An 18541-nucleotide genomic window follows, 5' to 3' on the forward strand; every position below is an offset into this window, starting at 1 on the left:
GCGGTTTGTAGGCGTTATAGTGGGCGTGGCAGAAAGTTTTTTGGCAAATCGGTAGAAATTTACAAGACTAATACAAAAATGAAAAAATATCAAAACATTTTTCAAAAGTGTGGGCGTGGCAGCTTTGGGCGGTTTGTGGGCGTTAGAGTGGGCGTGGCAAAATTTTTTTTGACAAATCGATAGAAATTTACAACACCAATACAAAAATGAAAAAATATCAAAACATTTTCAAAAGTGTGGGCGTGGCAGTTTTGGGCGGTTTGTGGGCGTTAGAGTGGGCGTGGCAGCATGATTCGACAAACTTGCGCTGCGTCTATGTCCCTGGAGTCTGTATGCTTAATCTCAACTTTCTAGCTTTTGTAGTTCCTGAGATCTCGACGTTCATACGGACAGACAGACGGACAGACGGACGGACAGACGGACAGACGGACAGACGACAGACGGACAGACGGACATGGCAATCGACTCGGCTATTGATCCTGATCAAGAATATATATACTTATATGTCGAACGCTTCTTCTGCCTGTTACATACTTTTCAACGAATCTAGTATACCCTTTTACTCTACGAGTAACGGGTATAATCATGTGACACTTTGTGGTTAATAATGCCCGGTTATACATGTACATCTACGACATATACATATATACATACATACATGAGGTACTGGGTTCCATTGTCTCGCCGGCGAACAAACCCCGAAAAACCAGGACAGCTCAGAAAACACAGAAAACCAATTGGTTCGGGGGTGGCGGTGATTTAAATGCAAATTTATCGCCGTGCAGCAGTAAAAAGGGAGCCAAAAAATCATAAACGACCCCACAAAATATAAATAAATGGACACACACGCAAAACGCAACCAAAAAAAGAAAAAAAAAAGTTGCAAAAAAGCAGCAAAAATGAGGATGTAATAATAATATTTACAAAATGTCTGTTTGCGCGACTTCTGACGAGAGAACATTTTAATTTTTCGCATTTGCATTTACATTTTGATTAAACGATTTGCATATGGCCGTGCTACCAATGCTGCCAGCGCCCATTTAGTGCCACACTGATTAATTTATTGAAAGCAATTCGGGGATTAATCAGATCACTACTTCAGCTCCCCGACCTGCTGCCTTCTGTACAAGTGGAACAGGAATCGAGTGCGATTCGCGGCACGATTATGTACGCAATATTGCCGCCAAATCCGTCCAATGGCCACCCAGGCGTAGTAGATTATCAGGGTCAGCATCAGAATCAGTGCCCCGCTGCAGCTGTAGACCAACGAGACCCTCTCCCAGGACAAGTCCATCTGGTAGATCCTCTTCCGCACCTGGTACAACACAAGGCAGTAGCTCAGCGAGAACAGCGACACGTAGAAGTAGATCGAGCGGTAGAAGTCCGCCAGGCGGTTCAGCACCCAACTTGTGTAGTCCAGACTCATGGTTTCGGAATACTCGAGCTACTCGAAATAAATAAATTATAGCCTTTTTAGAGCACAGCTTTCCCCGACACGACGATCTGGAAGTTGACGAAAGGCCAACTGGGTTTGAAATAGTTTAAGATATATTTTAGATTTACCAATTGAACAAGGCAACCACTACCCCATACATAGCATCTGAAACGAATTAAGTTCTTTTATTCAACTTTAAATGTAATGAAGATCACATGCAGTTCTCCTTGCTGAAAGCGATTGCTTGAGTGTAAATGTAGTACCTCATTTCCTACACAATTTGAAAGTATTATTATTTATCAACTTATGTTAAGATGTAGAGTGTATGTAAATGTTCGTCCTTGTGTTCTCGCAAATCCATCCTGTTGTTCTGCCCTTTTCCAAAGCTGCGTGTACTAACCAAATGTGAAATTTCGCACAAGGGCCGCACTCTCTGCTCATCGTTAGTCATTCCCATGCTCCCCATTCTGCGGAGTGGAATTGTTGTTTAAGTTTGCCATTTTTCAACAACTCATCAATCTGTTCGATCCGCTATGCCATAGTTTGCCTGCCAGACTCAGTTCCTCAGCTCCTCCCTGCCAGCTCGTCCTTCGTCCTTCGTCCTGCTGCCGGTTAACGTACCCAACTTATGCGAGGCACGCACTCTCACCGCAAATGCAGCAGCATCAGTCTTCGTCTGCAGGACGAACACATACACCGATTTGTCCCACTGCACTGCAATTGAAAAAATATAATAGTATATTATAAATTATTGTATTAATAAATATACATTTCTATATACATAAATGTTAGAAACAAAATTCTTAAGGTATTTTATTAAATATTAGGTTTCTGTTTTAAGAAAATAAAACTATTTCATTTATATTTTATTTATAATGTTTAATATACATTAAAACAGACATGTTAGGAAATAAAATATTTAGGTGCTTATTATTCCATCTTCCATCTTTTCCTTGACTGGAATAGGAGTACGGTTTTTTCCAGTGCATGAACAAATATGGCTGGCTGATTTGAAGCGAAAGGAGCCGCTGATGGGCCTCGAACTGGCAGGAAAATCCAAACCGCCTGTCGCCAATGACGCTAAACTTTTTTATTATGTATTTGGCGCTTTTATTATTCATCTATCATCGCTGCTATAGTTTAATAGAAAGTTTAAAAGTCATCATCGTGGCATCGGCATTACCAATGACTTGCCAAACACCCCGTGCGCCATATGCCCGCCTCCACTCCGGAACTTCAGTTTCCGGCTATTTCTCCGACTCCAACTCGTCCTTTTTCCCCACATGATGCTGGCCAAAAGGCATTTGGCGGGTCCTGGCCTTCAGCCAGCTCAGAGGGCCGATAAACAATTAAATTTATGCAGCGAACGTTTCATTAGCATTCGAGGATTCCGCGCGGAGCAGCTATGTGTTTAGTTTGGCAATTTCTTTTGGGCCGAGCCGTTAGTGTTAATTAACTTGGCGCGAATTCAAGTGGCCAAAACAAACGAAATGGGTATTCCGCTTGCACTCTGAACTTCCTTGGCAACATGGCAATTGCACATACATATCGGATATGTTTTGTTGGTGAGATGTGCATAGATGTGCAGTGTCGCAAATTTAATAAAACTGCAACTGGCCATGAGACGTTAATGGGACCATGGGCTACGCATGCAAACAGCCAGCAGAACCACAAAGTGCTTCTAATAAATTTTGCAGCAGCAACTACAACAAGTGTTTAAATTTATCGCATCTGCGATTCACTCCCCTCATTCACCGCCAGCTTCCATCGTTTCATCGCTTCCATCGGACTGTATAAACAATATTTTATATGAGCCAAGAGCTCGGGGTCCGCTCGTCCAAACTCGCTTAACCATTGCACTGCCCGCTGGCGCTAACTAAACGATGCCGAACATCGATTCAAGCACTTTGGGATGTAGGCGAATTGCAGATACCCTGTTCTTCTTAAAGGCCTCATAATTTTAAATACATATTTAAAGCTTTGCGAAAGAAGCTGATACATAACTTATAATAATAACTTATTATAATATATAACTTATTTAATAATTATTGGCTTGTATACCAAAAATGTATATAGGTATGTCTTGATAACATAAACACATCACATTTTTTAAGTAACCAGCGAACAACAAATTTAAAATCTTTAGAACTAGCAAGATAGGACTCAAATCGATAGGACTCCCGCACAGCTGCCGGATTACAGGGTATGCAAACCACGAAGAGCAATTATGATATCGGGCATGATTTTGTGGGCAATTGGCTTTAATGGCTACCAGGGTAGTCGAAGCCAAGTGCTGTCGCCAACAGCAACAGCCAGCTTTGTGCCTTCTGTGTGTGTTCCCGCCATCCATTCCCGCTCCTCGCAAACACTAACCGCTGGTCTATATGTACGTGCGAAATTTATTTAAATGCTGCCAAAAGGCAACAGCAACAGCAGGATCTGGGGCTCAGACTGTACAGGATATGGCACATGGAGCTGGAACTGATGAGACCGCCGGAGTTGGACTCGCCAGCAGAGTCTCTCGATTGTTCTCCGTTCTCCGTTCTCCGTTCTCCGTGCTAAAGTGTCTCCTTTGCTGTGCGTTATTAGCGGCGAACTGGGTCCTTGCCAGCAAGTTGGGCCTAGAATCGCCTCAGATGCCTATCAGGAACAGGAGGTATACGGAGAGAAAATCGCAGCACAAGAAGGCATTAATTTCCATGTCCTTTGGTGGCTGCATGTTTCCTGGCTGTGGCATAGATAAATCAGATTCCGAACTGATTAAAAAGCGATTTTAAGCTATAATTAATGGTGTTAATGGATGCATGTATAATATATTTGCTTAACTGGTTATAAATTTTAATATGTAATATTTATTTCTAAGCTAGATTCTGTTACTTTACGAACCTACTTGTATTGCCCTTTTTTCAATAGAACAATTTCTATGAAAAAGATAGTTAAAATAGGCACTAAAGTTCCCCATATTGGGGGAATGTAATAACCAACGTTAATCGTACACAAAATGACAAAAGACAACTCGGCTTTCACTTTTTTCCTCTGTGTATACTCGAAGGACACCCATGTGGCCAGCATCCCCTCGACTTCCCATGTCCTGTCGCTGCTCCTGATTTTTTCCTTTTCGTTGGCGGCTGCAATTTATTTTTATATTGCCTTACATGATAATCGTTTGCATTAAAAGTCGGCCGGCGTTGTCTGGCCGTCTGGCAGTTGCCTTTGCCAAAATGTCCTTGTTTGTATTTATTTATTATTCAAAGTGTTATCGCTGACAGAGCAGTGGTGGCAGTGGGTCGGTGAATCGGTGTGGGCGGATACGAGTCCGGATCCGGAGGCATGGCAGCCGAAAACCCAAAGGATTAGTTATGATAAATGTGTTTTATAAGCGTGGCACACACACCGTGGAATGGGGTATGCCGAGCGAACTGAAAAGGCAAACAGAGCACAACACAAGCAAAGCGGGTCGTGTCCCATTTTAATGCACAGATAATGAGTTCCTTTGTTGGCAATATGTCAAATCGCTAGGCCAATATTTCAGACCCGAAAGGATTCGGTCTGGGATTGGGAATGGGATTGGGATCGGGATCGGAATACATGGTGCTGTTTGCCATTTGCCATTTACCATTTGCCGTTTAGCATTCCGCCTTTACCATTTGGGCGTTTTGTGTATGCGCGTTGAGTCGTGTTAATTGCGAGCCAGCTTATGCCAACTACTGGATGAGATTATTTGGGCAAGATTATATAAATCAGTGGCATCAATTCCGATCAGATACGCAGGGCAAGCCGCAAACGGAGCGCTGATAAATGTGAGTGTGGCGAAACTTGAGAGGAGAAATCAATTAAAAACGCTTCAACTGCTCAGCTGGCCATTTTCTCCTGGCTGCGGTTGCCACTCCTTCGGTTGCCATAAGGACGACTCGGCTGCCCAGGATAGGCATATCGAAATAATCGATGCACATGCCACATTAACGTTGTGATTGCGGTTGAAATTCTGTAAATTAATTTACCACTTTTACGCACGATGATTGATTGCTCGAGTATCTATGTGTACTTCTTTATAGCCTTTGAGTGGTTTACACGGATGAATAAAAGGGAAAATTATGTATTTCATATTAACAGCTATTATAACTTCCGAGAACTACGAGGTATTGTATTGTATTGCTTACTTCTTTCTACCTGTTGGTGAAAAGTAATTATTTTTCTATATCCAATTCAAGCTCGCTCTCCTTTCTAGTTATTTGTTGTTCGTTTAATAATGAAATGAAAACCTTAACGAAAAACAAATACTTTTCAATGGTCAGTTGTTCCTTAACATTATTGCCTTCTGTAGACTTTTTCAAATCATTATTATGTTTATACCCGTTACTCGTAGAGTAAAAGGGTATACTAGATTCGTTGAAAAGTATGTAACAGGCAGAAGGAAGCGTTTCCGACCATATAAAGTATATATATTCTTGATCAGGCAATAGCCGAGTCGATATGACCATGTCCGTCTGTCCGTCTGTCCGTCTGTCCGTCTGTCCGTCCGTCCGTCTGTCCGTCTGTCTGTCCGTCCGTATGAACGCTGTGATCTCAGGAACTACAAAAGCTAGAAAGTTGAGATTAAGCATACAGACTCCAGAGACATAGAAGCAGCGCAAGTTGTCGATTCATGTTGCCACGCCACTCTAACGCCACAAACCGCCCAAACTGCACGCCCACACTTTGAAAATGTTTTGATATTTTTTCATTTTGTATTAGTCTTCTAATTTCTATCGATTTGCAAAAACTTTCTGCACGCCCACTATAACGCTACAACGCCAAAACTGTGTTTAAGACTCTCCTTCTCCCTTCCACTAGCTGAGTAACGGGTATCAGATAGTCGGGGAACTCGACTATAGCGTTCTCTCTTGTTTTTTATTATTTTCGCTTAGGTAATAACACTTTATTCCTTTTTATCAGTAAGAGTGTAGAATAACTTCCAGCGCCTGAAACTATTGCTGATTCGATTATGGCTCGATCTGCTTTTGTTGCGATTCACAACTGCTGAGATGGGAGAAATGCAATTATGTAAGTCGGCAAGCACAATCGATTAACGCCTGGCATTGATGTAGCTGCTCCAGCTGCATCCTTCGTCCTTGCTCCTTCATTATGCTCCCACTCCCAGCGAAATCCTCGATTGTTTCTATGACTTTCCGTGGAAACCGCTTGCTGCGCATGAGTAAATGGGATTGGGATTGGGAGTGTGATTATGATTGGGATTGTGTTTATCAAGACGTAGGTGCTTATAAATTCGATTAAATTACATGCCACTCCCACTCGCATAACCTTTCACGTAGCTGCTCTCCGCGTGGTAATTCCATTTTAATCGCGTGCCCCGAACGCGTGACTTGCGATGTGCCGGGGCTAATAAATATTTCACTTAGTCCACGATTTCACACGCCTACTTTTTTTCGCTCTCTGGGCCACCTGTGAGTGAATTGTAACAAAACGTTTTCCCCACTTTTCCCGCCTGCTCGCACACTGTCAGCGCTTTGTGCTCTAAATGTGTGGAAAGGTGGGCGTGGCAGAAGTCCGGAATCCGCACTCCGTAGTCCACAGTCCGCAGTCCACAGTCCGCAGTCTGTAGTCCGTATTCCAAACTCCCAAAGTGCCAAAGTGCCAGGGTGCCAGGGTGCCAAGTGCTGCCGGCGGCGTCTCTCAAAATGAGTTGACACTTTGCATGTCAGTGTAATTTTGAAATATTAATCATATGGCATGTGCAGCTCTGGTGACGATGACTGCCGCCGAACGGCGATGTTTGCTTGGCATGGCATGAGCATGAGCTCGGGGGATCCGGGGAATAGGGGGCTTTGAGGGGATTGTGGGATCGGAAGATCGGGGGAATGGAGCTGGAAAAGGAGCTGGATCCGTTGGATGATGATGAGGCCGAAACTATTGTTTCTGCTCCATATTACGTTACGGCACACACCGACTCGTGGCCCGACCAGAACCATAACAAAGGAGAGCACTGGCTGCATAATCAAATAGAAATGTTCGAGCCAAGTGCACTGGGCGAAAGTATGGGTAAGTGCTGGGTAAGTGTGCATAATTAAATATTCATTTTATTGGTCAATTGCTATTGCTATTGAATGAGTTTGAATCATAAGCAGCTTTATTCATATTTAAGAATATATAAAACTGTTATTAATTTCTTCACAGAAATGTGTTTTTGTTATTATTCATTTAACAATGTCGGGAATTTCCAGAAGGTAAACAAATTCCTCGCAGTGCACTGTCCTGCCTCGAAGAGGTGGCATAAAGCAATTAGTGTTGCATTTTATGGCCTTTAATGTGGTAATGGTTTCGGGTAATTAACAATTATGTCTAACTACAAATGCGACACGTTGCCGATTGCGTGCGTTGGCTGCCTGGTTTCGTCCTTTCCGCGCCCCTGATGTCCTCGCTCGTCAGCCCGCAATCTCAATCTCCTGCAACTTCCCTCTTCGGGTTATTACAAATTTTGCATATTTCAAGTGGCTACCAAAACTTGCATCTACACACCACCCACCCGGCTACGAAAAGCAACTTCATTTCCATTTTCCAGCTGCAAAGGAGCAGCTGAACAAAGCAAATTAGCCATGGCTGTGAGAAGTAACTAAGTGGTTTGCTTATTGTTAGTTCGTTTGCCATATTAAAATTTCAGAAATTGCCGAGCTGCGTACTTTTAATGGCCAGGAGCTTCGGCATCCAAGGGATCCCTCCAGATTAATTACCCATGCAAAATTTTGCACTAGCGGATGCCAGTGAATTGGATCGCAGGGCGTAAGTCCTGGCCAGGATCCGGCTCCAAGTCCGGATTCGGATTCGGGTTTGGGTCCGGGTTTGGGTTTGGGTTTGGGTTTGGGTCCAAACATTCCAAATGGCATGAACGGCGACCTAATGAGCCGAACTGCAGCGAGCATAATAATGCACATTGTGTGTGGACTTCTAGCTTTATGAGTGCCGAATGATTTATAGTTCCATTTGTGCTTTGTTCTCCAGCTTTGAATTCGATATAAAAACGCACTGTGCGTGCGAGGAAAGTCAAGGTAGAAATAACCATATTGCAAGGAGTACAAGACCACGTTGATATATAAGATTTTGCTTTTTGGCAGGGCATAAGCTACCTATAAATGTTAGCTTCAACAAAAAAAAAAACAATAACTTTAGAGAAAGAACTCTCTCCTTTTAATAAATCTTTTTTTTTTTGATTTTAGCTTGACTATGACTTTATGTTATTCAAATTTTGTCGACTGTGGAGTCATCTGGTCTAGAAACTTATTAGTTTAATAAAAAACAAAATAAATAATTAATAAATTAATTAAAGTGAACGCTCAATTTTACAAATATTTAAATAAGTGAGATTAAAACCCAGACTATAGTTTACAATGGCGAAAATATGCCCGAACAGATTAGTTTAAGCCACAGCTAAGTTAACGCACTGCCGCTGAAAAGCAGAAAATTTCATTTTAAGCGACTGCAAACGCTCTTTTGGCCATAATTAAAAAGCCCCAACATAATGAGCTCACAGCGAGCGACTGGCCAAAACCCCTGCCAAATGCAGACTACCCCAATCCGCAGGGATGTGGGCAATGTTGGGGCTCCCAATGCTGGGACCACTGCAAAAGTCTATTAACGTACATGAAACTGTTAATTTCGCTGATGCAATTTCGGCTCAATTTATTGTGCACCCACAAAACACAATAAAAAAAGTGAATGGGGCGAGCAAACGAGGAAAACGAGCCGAAATTGAAAAGGCAAAGTACATAACAACAAGCTGGCGGCTGGTGGCCGACGCACAGCCCCCAAATGCCAATCCCAGGCGCGAAAATCAATATAAATATGCTCGGCACATGGCCATGGAGCCATGGAGCCTCTGCCCCTCCTTATCCCTATATCCCCCAGCCACGCCCTTCGCAGAGTGTCTCTTCTGCTCCCCGAACATGACAATTTATGTGCATTTTGTATGCAGGCGGCTAAATAGACAAGGCTAGGCGACGTCCATGCTCGCGTTTGCAGATGCACTCAGCGAAAATGTGCATTATTTGGCATTTTAAGTAGCCTAAATATAATAGTTTTACATTTATCAGCTAGTGTCATGTAAAAGGAACTCTATTTGTTGTGTGTGTAAGTCAAATAGCAATCTTGATCTCCTAGACTTTTGCTGCACTTTTCTCGCAGTGTATGCGCACGCCTCTGGCTGGAGGGACGCAACATAATACAATGCCTGTGCCAAGGACACCGAGGAGCAAACCCAGGCGCATATGCAGCCCCAAACCCCAAACCAGTGAACGCCCGCTCGCACGTAACGATAAAACTTGAAAATGCTGTTAGCTACGAAAATTTGCTGTTCAACTTTTTCGCCAGAGTTCGGGAGTAGGCCTAATTTGACGGTCGGCCCCCTTCCACACCCCTCCCCGCCTTCGGACCGGAAAAGCCCCCTTTCACACACGCACCCACACAGCAAGCGGAAATGCACGCACCATTGCATCAGTATCTGTGCGCATGCAATTGCAAATTTATGCACTGCGCTGTAAACAAGGCAAACATTTCCGCCACCAAGTATTCGCGAGTGTGCAAGTGTGTGAGTGTGTGAGTGTGCGAGTATGTGAGTGTGCGAGTGCGAAATTCGAATGCGTCGCACAATTGTGAATTATTTACAGCATACTTTGGGCGAGTGGCGCGGCGACTTTGACTCGATTCGTTACGTTTCGTTTCGATGCGATTCGATTCGATTGGATACCAGGCACATGCATGCGAGTCTGGTCAGCGACAAACCTAATTACAGTAGCAGGCGCCCCAGCCATGCGATTGGGTGGCGGGAGCGGGGGGAGGGGGGCCTAAGGACGCAGGACTGCGAACGTGGAAGCCTTTGTGGACTCGTTTAGCCGCGCAAATTGCTGTCCATTCAGTTAGCTTTTTAGAGTCTAGAGTCCTTTTTGCCGCACGCACACCTCTGTGCGAATCGAACAGCCGGCCACATAACTTTCGATCCCACCGACAACTGACTTTTCAACTCCGGCTGAAAATGCTACTGCTCCTTTTCCCCATTTTCCCTATTTCCCCTCTTTCCCTTTTCCCAGTGCCCACTGTCAAGTGGACAAACGTCCAGGGGGGTTGGGGAGGTCCTGAGGCCAAAAAAAGTGGCTAAAAACTGCCTGCTGCAAAATATTGTGCAGTGCGCTGCCAAATAACAAAACAAATGAAAGTTGCCAGAAACTAGTGATGCCAACAGGCAGCATTCAACTCTGAAGAGATTTGACAGAAAAAGAATGAAGATAAAATTTTAACTTCGAAGTAAAATTATTTTTTCTCACTGTGGCGGCTACCTCTATAAAATACAACTGTATTTTGAGTACTTTATATAAACCTTCAAGCTTGTCCATTTTATCTCTACACAAAAGGGCCTATTTCGTTACTGAGAAGAGATAAGAAGATTGTTTCAAAGTTTGAATAAAATTTGGACACAAGTCAAAATGGCAGCACTAGTAAAAACATCAAGGAGCAACGTAAATTTTGAATACTGGGTAAAAAATACGTAATGTGCGGGGTATTTCCTTGGCTAAATAAGCAATACAAAATACAATTTTTGTTAATTTATTCTAATAAATGTTCCTGATAACTAAGACTTCAATATCTGTTTGTTATATAAATAATAGTCCCATATTTGATGCAAGTTACTTATTTGTTGTTGAGGCTCCTTTTTTTAATGCTCTCTCTATTCCCTTAAAATAAGTAATTGCATACGTGTCAAGCTCTTTTCTGCATATTGTACAGTATATATAATATTACTTCAGGAGTAAGAACTTGGACAAATAGCCATTCATACCCCGGCTTATCCCTTTCTGGCGGAGATCGAGTGTAAACAGCAACAACGAAAAACCCTTAACGGCAAATGTCGAACCTCGACCCTCGACTGTCGAACGTTGGATGTTGGTAGTTGCTTGTTGGTGGCTGGTAGTTGGTGGCTGGTGGCTGGTGGCTGGTGGCTGTTGGCTGGAAGTTGCTGGTTTGGGCCTGCTTTTCGACGGGCCCAAATGCGTTTGTCTGTCGCTGTGTCTGCGCCTGTTTTATTTTACTTTTGCATATTTTTTGGCGTGTTTCAACTATACTGCGGCGCTGTCTCTACATTTTTCAAGTTGTCTGCGTTTGACGTGCACGGATGGGCGCTCCACTGCGTCGGTGGCGGTCGAAAGGGGACGGGCGAAGGGGGTGGCGAAGGGGGTGGCAGAACGGCAAGGACGGCGGCGGTTGGCGTAGTTACAGTTTTGCCCATCGAATGGTTTTCCCCGCGCTCCTTGGTGCGGTTGTGGTTCGTTGCTTGGTTATCGCCAGCGCCACTACTCACACAGCCGAAGACCACTGCTGCACCACTACGAGTGCAGCGGCAACTGCAGATGCACTCAGAAAAAGCGGATAGAGGTTTTGTGTTGAGTGAAGCGTATTGAAGTAAATGAAAAAGTTTTTTTCGGTCTTTAGATTTTTAAATGTATATAAAAGGCTTTTAAAGAGACCATCTCGAGTGCAACTTGAAAACAACTATTTAAGATATTTATCATTTTGTATACCTTGATTACTATCTTGCTGTATTAAAATATAATATTAAATTGCCTTTACAAGCTAAAAAACTTCTAGAAACAATCTTTAAATGCCACACAAATTGAATGCCACCTTAACTTATACCCTAAATATATCTCACAGTCGAATGTTAATTGTTTTAATAAGGTAACCCTTGATTTTCCCAAGTGCACGCCAGCAGAAGCAGCAACAACTACTTGGGTGCTGTCGGTGAGCCTGTTTTTTAGTGCCTTCCGTAACCATTAAATTTTACGTTTTTATTAGCGCGCAGACACACACTCACACACACACACACACAAATGCCGAGGAGCAGGAGGAAGAGGCCGAGAGCTGGCAGATAGGCCGCCACCGCCCACCGAACTTCACCTCCCACTGCCGCCCACTCCGCCAAGCATTTTTGAATATTTCCGTTTTGGCTGGCAGTTTTCGGTTTTCGGCTTGTCTACAAAATGCAGTTTTGCATGCACTTTGGCCTCGGCGCAAAAAGTCAACCGAAAAGAGACAATAATAAGTGCACAGCACAAAGAACGAACCCCAAAAAGGGAAACAACAGCACAAAACGTAGAAAAAGTAGAGCCAAGAACATGAAAATGGAAGATTGCATTGCGCTCAGAAGTATGCTATGCTTTTTTCGCTCGCCTTATCAACGTCTCAAATCGTTTGGGTTTGATAGCAGAAGGGGAAGGGCGCAAGCGGGGTACTGGCAAAAGTTAGTCCAGATAGCGAAATGTTGTCGCCCAACAGGACCTGCTTATTTTACGTGTTTTAGTTGCCTGCAGCTCGAAAAAAAATAGTATAATACAGTGCAGCCCAAAGACTTGAAAGCAGTTCGAGTTGCAGTCCTGGGCGGTTCCATCCGAGTTGTGGCCACTGAACGTGGTTGCGTGTTGCAGGGCACCAGACCTATACCACTTGAGTGATGTCTAATCTGCTCAAACCTTTGCAGGCAGCACCAATAAAGCTCAATCCCTTCAGGCCGAACAAGTTCGACCCAGCCCCGTCGAACACGCAACTTGTTTGGCATCCACAGCATTTGGTTGCAGGGTAAACACACTCTTATACTCTTGAGTAAAACTCAATTTCAACCTATTTTAAAAGCTAGTAAAAACCAGAGCAATTCATATAGTATATATTAATACTGTAGAATTAAAAGCTGAATTTTAAATGTGAATTAGTATTATAAACGGATTGCGACATAAAATAGATCATTTAGTATTATACGTCACTCCTAAAAAAAATAATGAGTAAGCCATGTACATAAGTATCATTGGCGCAGACAGGCAAAGTTTTAGTTAACCAACTTTGTTTTATATGTATTTATTTAATTACAAAATATTAAGAACTTCGCAATCTTGTAGAAAACCTCATTGTGATTTAAAAACAGCCACATAAAAGGCTGATAAAAATGGCCTTTGGATTTGCATTACTCCGAACTAAGTAGACTCATTGTATGGTTCTACCTTTCGGAACATAGGCACCAAAATTAACCGAAACGAAAATTCAAACCCAGTCGGATTCATCCGCTTCCAGCCAGGACCCTACACCGGAAAAAATAGCAAAGGCCACAGGACACAGGATACAGGACACAGAATGGAGCTGTGGCACAAGCTGAGAGTGCAGTTTAACGACTTCTTCCACGTGAACTACCCCTACATAGCGCTCTATAGCGGAATGGGCGTGGCAGTAACCGCCTACTTGCACTACCAGTGGAGCGTGCACCACTACGACCTCGTGTACTGGAAGCGTTTGGCGGAGGCCTTCTCGCAGGACATCGACTGCTTTCAGCTGGCCATACTGGTGTTGATCTTCGCGATCAACGCCGTGTTTGTGTTCATCATCCTGAGTGTCTATCTGCGCCCGGCCCTCGACAATGGCGGCGAGATGTCCTTGCTGGAGATTAAGGATCGCTATGCCCGGTTCATCCTGCTCCGCCTGATAGCCCGCCTCGATCGCATACAGTCGAAGATCTCAGCGAAGCGCAAGAGCCTCACCTTCCAGCACTATGTGAGGGCACACACGAACATGGTGAAGGCGGTGGCCGTGTTCCGCAAGGATGCCCGCAAGCTAATCCTGCCCAACGAGAGCGAGATCCTGATGCCCATCGAGGAAATCTACGGGGTGGCCGAGGACGAGGAACGACTTCTTCGGCAATCGGGCTACTACAAGCTGATCATCGACACCACCGACGCGACGGTGAAGGCTCTTTTCAACGCCAAGTTGGAGGAGATCCTGTTTCCAAGCAGCTAGCTGACTCGGTACCGATTGAAACTTTCAGTAAACTGCAGTCGACCACTAATTGCCTTTATCTACTCTGCAAACCGGAGCTCCGAGGACTCCTTCTTAAAGCCGTTTTATTGTTTCAATTGTTTGGCTTGCCAGCTTTTTATGGCCGCATTGTGCTCCGAGCCAACAATAACAGGCCAGTCGGAGACTGTCAGCCGTCCCCAACCCCCAATAACAATAATGGCAAAAGAAACAGCAGCAGCAGGAACAGAAACAGAAACAGAAACAGAAGCAGTTGCAGAACCAGACCAGAACTAGAAACAAAACTCCAACCAGGAGCAGAGAACAGAACTAAACTAAAATGCCAGCCCATGTCTGCACAGCTCAAAACAATATCTAATGTTGTCTACTGCAAAATATTTTGCAAGCGTCTTTTTGTTTTGCACGATTTCTGTGTCCTTCGGGCCTTTGTGCGTCTACTTTTCTTTAAAATTAGCTAAAAGGTTGTGTAAATTTAAGTCAAAGTAGGATAGCAGTGAAAGAAAAGTGCTGTCGGTGGAGTGGGGATAAGGGATTCTTGGAATGCATCTTAGATACAAAAAAGAAAAGAAAAAGGACAATTACGAAATAAAAGGACAATATCTAACTAAATTACATTTTTTGAGGTTATGAAGTGGACTAGTTTCCACAGTCATTAGTGATTTTAACAAAAGAGAGAGGGCGTTGGAGCAGAAGTGCTTGAATTTGTGGCAATCGGTAGAAACTGGAATCTGCACAATACCAGTTTTCTTCACTCGGACAGGCGGACAGACACAAACGAACGGACAAACGAACGGACAAACGGACGGACGAACGAATGGACATTTGAACGGACAGACGGACATGGGCAGATCAACTCAGCTATTGATTCTGATCAGGAATATATAAACTTTATAGGGCCGGAAGGCTTCTTTTCAGCTGTCAAATAGTTTTCAATAAAAATATGTGTGGAAAGGTGCACTTTATTGAAACGAAACTAACCATAATAATTTGTTCTTTTGTTCAAATAACATTTGTTTTTTAGAGTTTGTATCGAAATCTTTATTTAAACATTCAATTTTATTTACGAAAAAAAAAGAAAAAATAATAAACTTTCTTGTTAATTGTCTGTTTAATTATATTCTTTTATCATGTGGCTTTTGTACCATATGTCTTCCCATTCAAATCCCACAGTTACCCATTTAAACTGCCATCCTTATACGAGCTTCATTTCGATTTTTGCAGCGGCTGCTAACGCGCTCTCAGAAACACACCGCATATCCTAGCCAAGGACTTCAAAGCAGTGAACGCTTCGCTGCGCGCCAAAAAGTAGGCAACAAAAGCCTTGAAACGAAAGGAGGAAAAAACACGCACTTTTAACTTCATTTTTGGCAGCTAATGCGCGAATGGCCAAAAAGTGACAGCCTAATTTCGGTTAATGTGCCGTGTCCTCTGCTTCTGGCCATAAATGCGCGCAGCACGTGTGTGCCGGTTGGCCGAAATGTGGCAAACTGCATTACTTCATTCGCCATGTGGGATTCTTGTTCCCCATTTTTTGCTCCATTTTCCTTTTTTTTTTTTTTTTTTTTTGATGATGGCGCTGGGTGGGTGGGTGGCCCACCTCCCGGCGAAAAAGACATTAAGTAGATTATGGTCTGATTGCATATTTGCGGATATGCGCGCCATAAACACGTTCAGACGTGCTGCAACCGCAACATCGGCGAATGGCGGAAAACACGGCAGCGCAACAGCCGAAAGCCAACGCGAAAAAAGTCGCATGGCTGTAACAAAACAAAAATCCAAAGGAAAAAAACAAAAAAAAAACAAAAAAACAGAAAAAAACTTAACAAGAGCATTAAGAGCGGGGACCAAAGAGAAAAGAATCGCGAACAAAACATGAAAACGTACGCGCATCTAACCGCAGACTAAATGACGCCTCGCCACGCCGCCCGCCTACACAGCGGAAAAATATGTGTGCTTACCGAGACATTCGAATCAAATTTAGTTATCAATTCAACAGATCTAACGTATCGAGATACAGCTGCATACGTTAGATCCTGGAATAATTCAAGATCTTACCATCTTCGTGACTCAAAGCTAAAAAGTAATCGCAAACTGTACAGAAAACACTCATAAAATGTATTAATTAAATTCACAAAATTATTTAACAACTTATTTAAGAACCATATAATTAAAAAAAAAATTAATTAAACAAAAATTTAAACTTATTTAAGAACCATATTTCAAATCTTGCTTTTATATTAGCATGTGTATATATGATTTTTTTTTTTAATATAGATATTTTTACTATTTACTACTAACTAACCATCGCCTTTGGAATTTTCCCCCTTTTCCCCTTATCGATATTATTTTTGAAAAATTGTTATTTATCTGTACAGAAAGGACATTTTTCGCCGTGCTCCTATCCGCAGCCTGCCGTGAGCTTCAGCTCCTGCTTTTGGCTTCGCGGAAAGTAACAACAAAGGCGGCCCAGCGTCTACTAGTGCGGCTGTATTTGTGACTGCCGGAAGCAGAGAAATTTTCCGAAAACACATGTAGCTTCCCCGTGAGTCCGAGTTTGTCTTTGTGTGTGGGTGTGTGTGTGGGTCGTAAGCCCAAATAGCAGCTATTACTTTATCGCCGAGGCAGCACCGCAAAATGGCTGTCTATTGCAGCTAAATGCTGCCAGCGGCTTTGCTTTGCATGTGTGTGTGTGAGGGGGTGTGAGTGGTGTGTGGTGAAGTGGGTGGGTTGTTAATTCATTCAGGTGGAAAGAGGAACGACCCGCAAGCAATAAACAAATAATCATAAATAATGTTGCCTTTTTAACATCGACTCTAAATTAGCTATTAATTGCACCACCGTCACCACTAATACCCCGCCCGCATTGTGGGTCAAACCCACACCACCAGCACCACCAGCACCACCCACTCCACCCACACCACCCACTTATCCGGGTGGCTTGGGGGTCATGCCAATCACAGCTGGTTCAATTAGGCTTACGCCTTTGTATGCTAATGCTGAGCCATATTTGCATACTGCTATTCGGCATTTCGCCAAAGTGCGAACTATGGGTTGGATTCGAATTCGGAATACGATAGTTGTGTATATTACTTTTATATTATTATTAACTTGAATGGAGAATCAACAGCGTACTGAATCATTGCTCTTGGCTGTTAAAGTTAAAAAGGAGCAGAGAAGCGCTTTTATGCGAGGGCTGAATATGAAATCAAATTTAAAATGTACATCAATATATTGCTACCAAAATGTATAGGAAAATAAATAAGTAATGCGACGCAGACGGCTCATCAAAACCAATTTTAATTAAGCGCCGCAAACTAAACTAAACCTAATATTGGAAGAACTGGGCAAATATTAAAGCCATCCTGGCTGGCGGCTTTAAGGATCTGCCACTCCAGAGCGAAGCCAGTCCACTGTGCCTGGCGAGGGGCACTTTAAATTTGATTTGATATGATTGCCATGCAGCGGATAATTTCACAGCATGAGTGCAGGCAGCGAGGGGGGAGGCGGGCTTAGCATATGCACACGGACTTCAATCAGCTATGTAAAATCTATGTAAAATATTTATATTGCACTGATGCATCCTGGGGGAGCCGGGTCGATCTGGCTGCGTGCGTAGCCGTAATCAGGAGCACGGCATGGCCTCAAGGATCTCAAGGAGTGGCTGGCTGCACCGCATTTGCATAAACATTGCAGATACATGCCGGCCAGAACGCTACCAAGCAGATGAGATGCACTCCGCCCCGCCCCCTCTTGCAACGCCACTTGTTATGACATTTTGATTATTTATTTAGACAAAAGAGTTGGCCAGCTACGCTTAGGTTCGGTTCGTGTCGGTGCAGTTCCTCGTTATGTGGATATGGATCAGACTACGGACTTCGGCAGAATGGCCAACGCAAATAGTTTGTTTTGGAAGAAAACCCCTGGAATTATTATCAAATAAATAAGTGCTCGTGTAAACACAGAAGGCCGGACGAAGCCGATTCAGAGAACTTTCAAGTGTTCTCAAGTCTGTTGGTTGCTATTGCTGTTGGTGTTGGTGTTTGGCAGCCAGCAAACTGATAGCTCATGTGCGTCCTTATGGCAAATCTATGGCTGGCAACTTTGTCTGGAGCCGCCTTTGAGTTGGCCATGGCCAAGACCAGAACGACTTGCCTCAAATGCAGCATAAGTAAATGTTGGCAAATAAATATGCATGGCCGAATGGAGATACCCGAACACGGCACACGGCACACGACGCACGATGCTTCCTGCATTTTTCATGGCTCTCGG

General features: G+C 43.5%; 2 protein-coding genes across 2 annotated transcripts; one reads left to right on the forward strand and one right to left on the reverse strand.

The window, feature by feature from the left end:
* Positions 1–930: 930 nt before the first annotated feature.
* Positions 931–1527, reverse strand: LOC120449671. Its single transcript, XM_039632271.2, has one exon. It carries the CDS (start codon positions 1424–1426, stop codon positions 1094–1096), a length of 333 nt encoding a protein of 110 aa, XP_039488205.1. The 5' UTR covers positions 1427–1527; the 3' UTR covers positions 931–1093.
* An 11859-nt stretch (positions 1528–13386) lies between these two features.
* Positions 13387–14881, forward strand: LOC120449673. Its single transcript, XM_039632272.2, has one exon. It carries the CDS (start codon positions 13598–13600, stop codon positions 14252–14254), a length of 657 nt encoding a protein of 218 aa, XP_039488206.2. The 5' UTR covers positions 13387–13597; the 3' UTR covers positions 14255–14881.
* Positions 14882–18541: the final 3660 nt, after the last annotated feature.

Source organism: Drosophila santomea, chromosome 3L, assembly GCF_016746245.2.
Source record: "Drosophila santomea strain STO CAGO 1482 chromosome 3L, Prin_Dsan_1.1, whole genome shotgun sequence".
NCBI lineage: Eukaryota > Metazoa > Arthropoda > Insecta > Diptera > Drosophilidae > Drosophila > Drosophila santomea.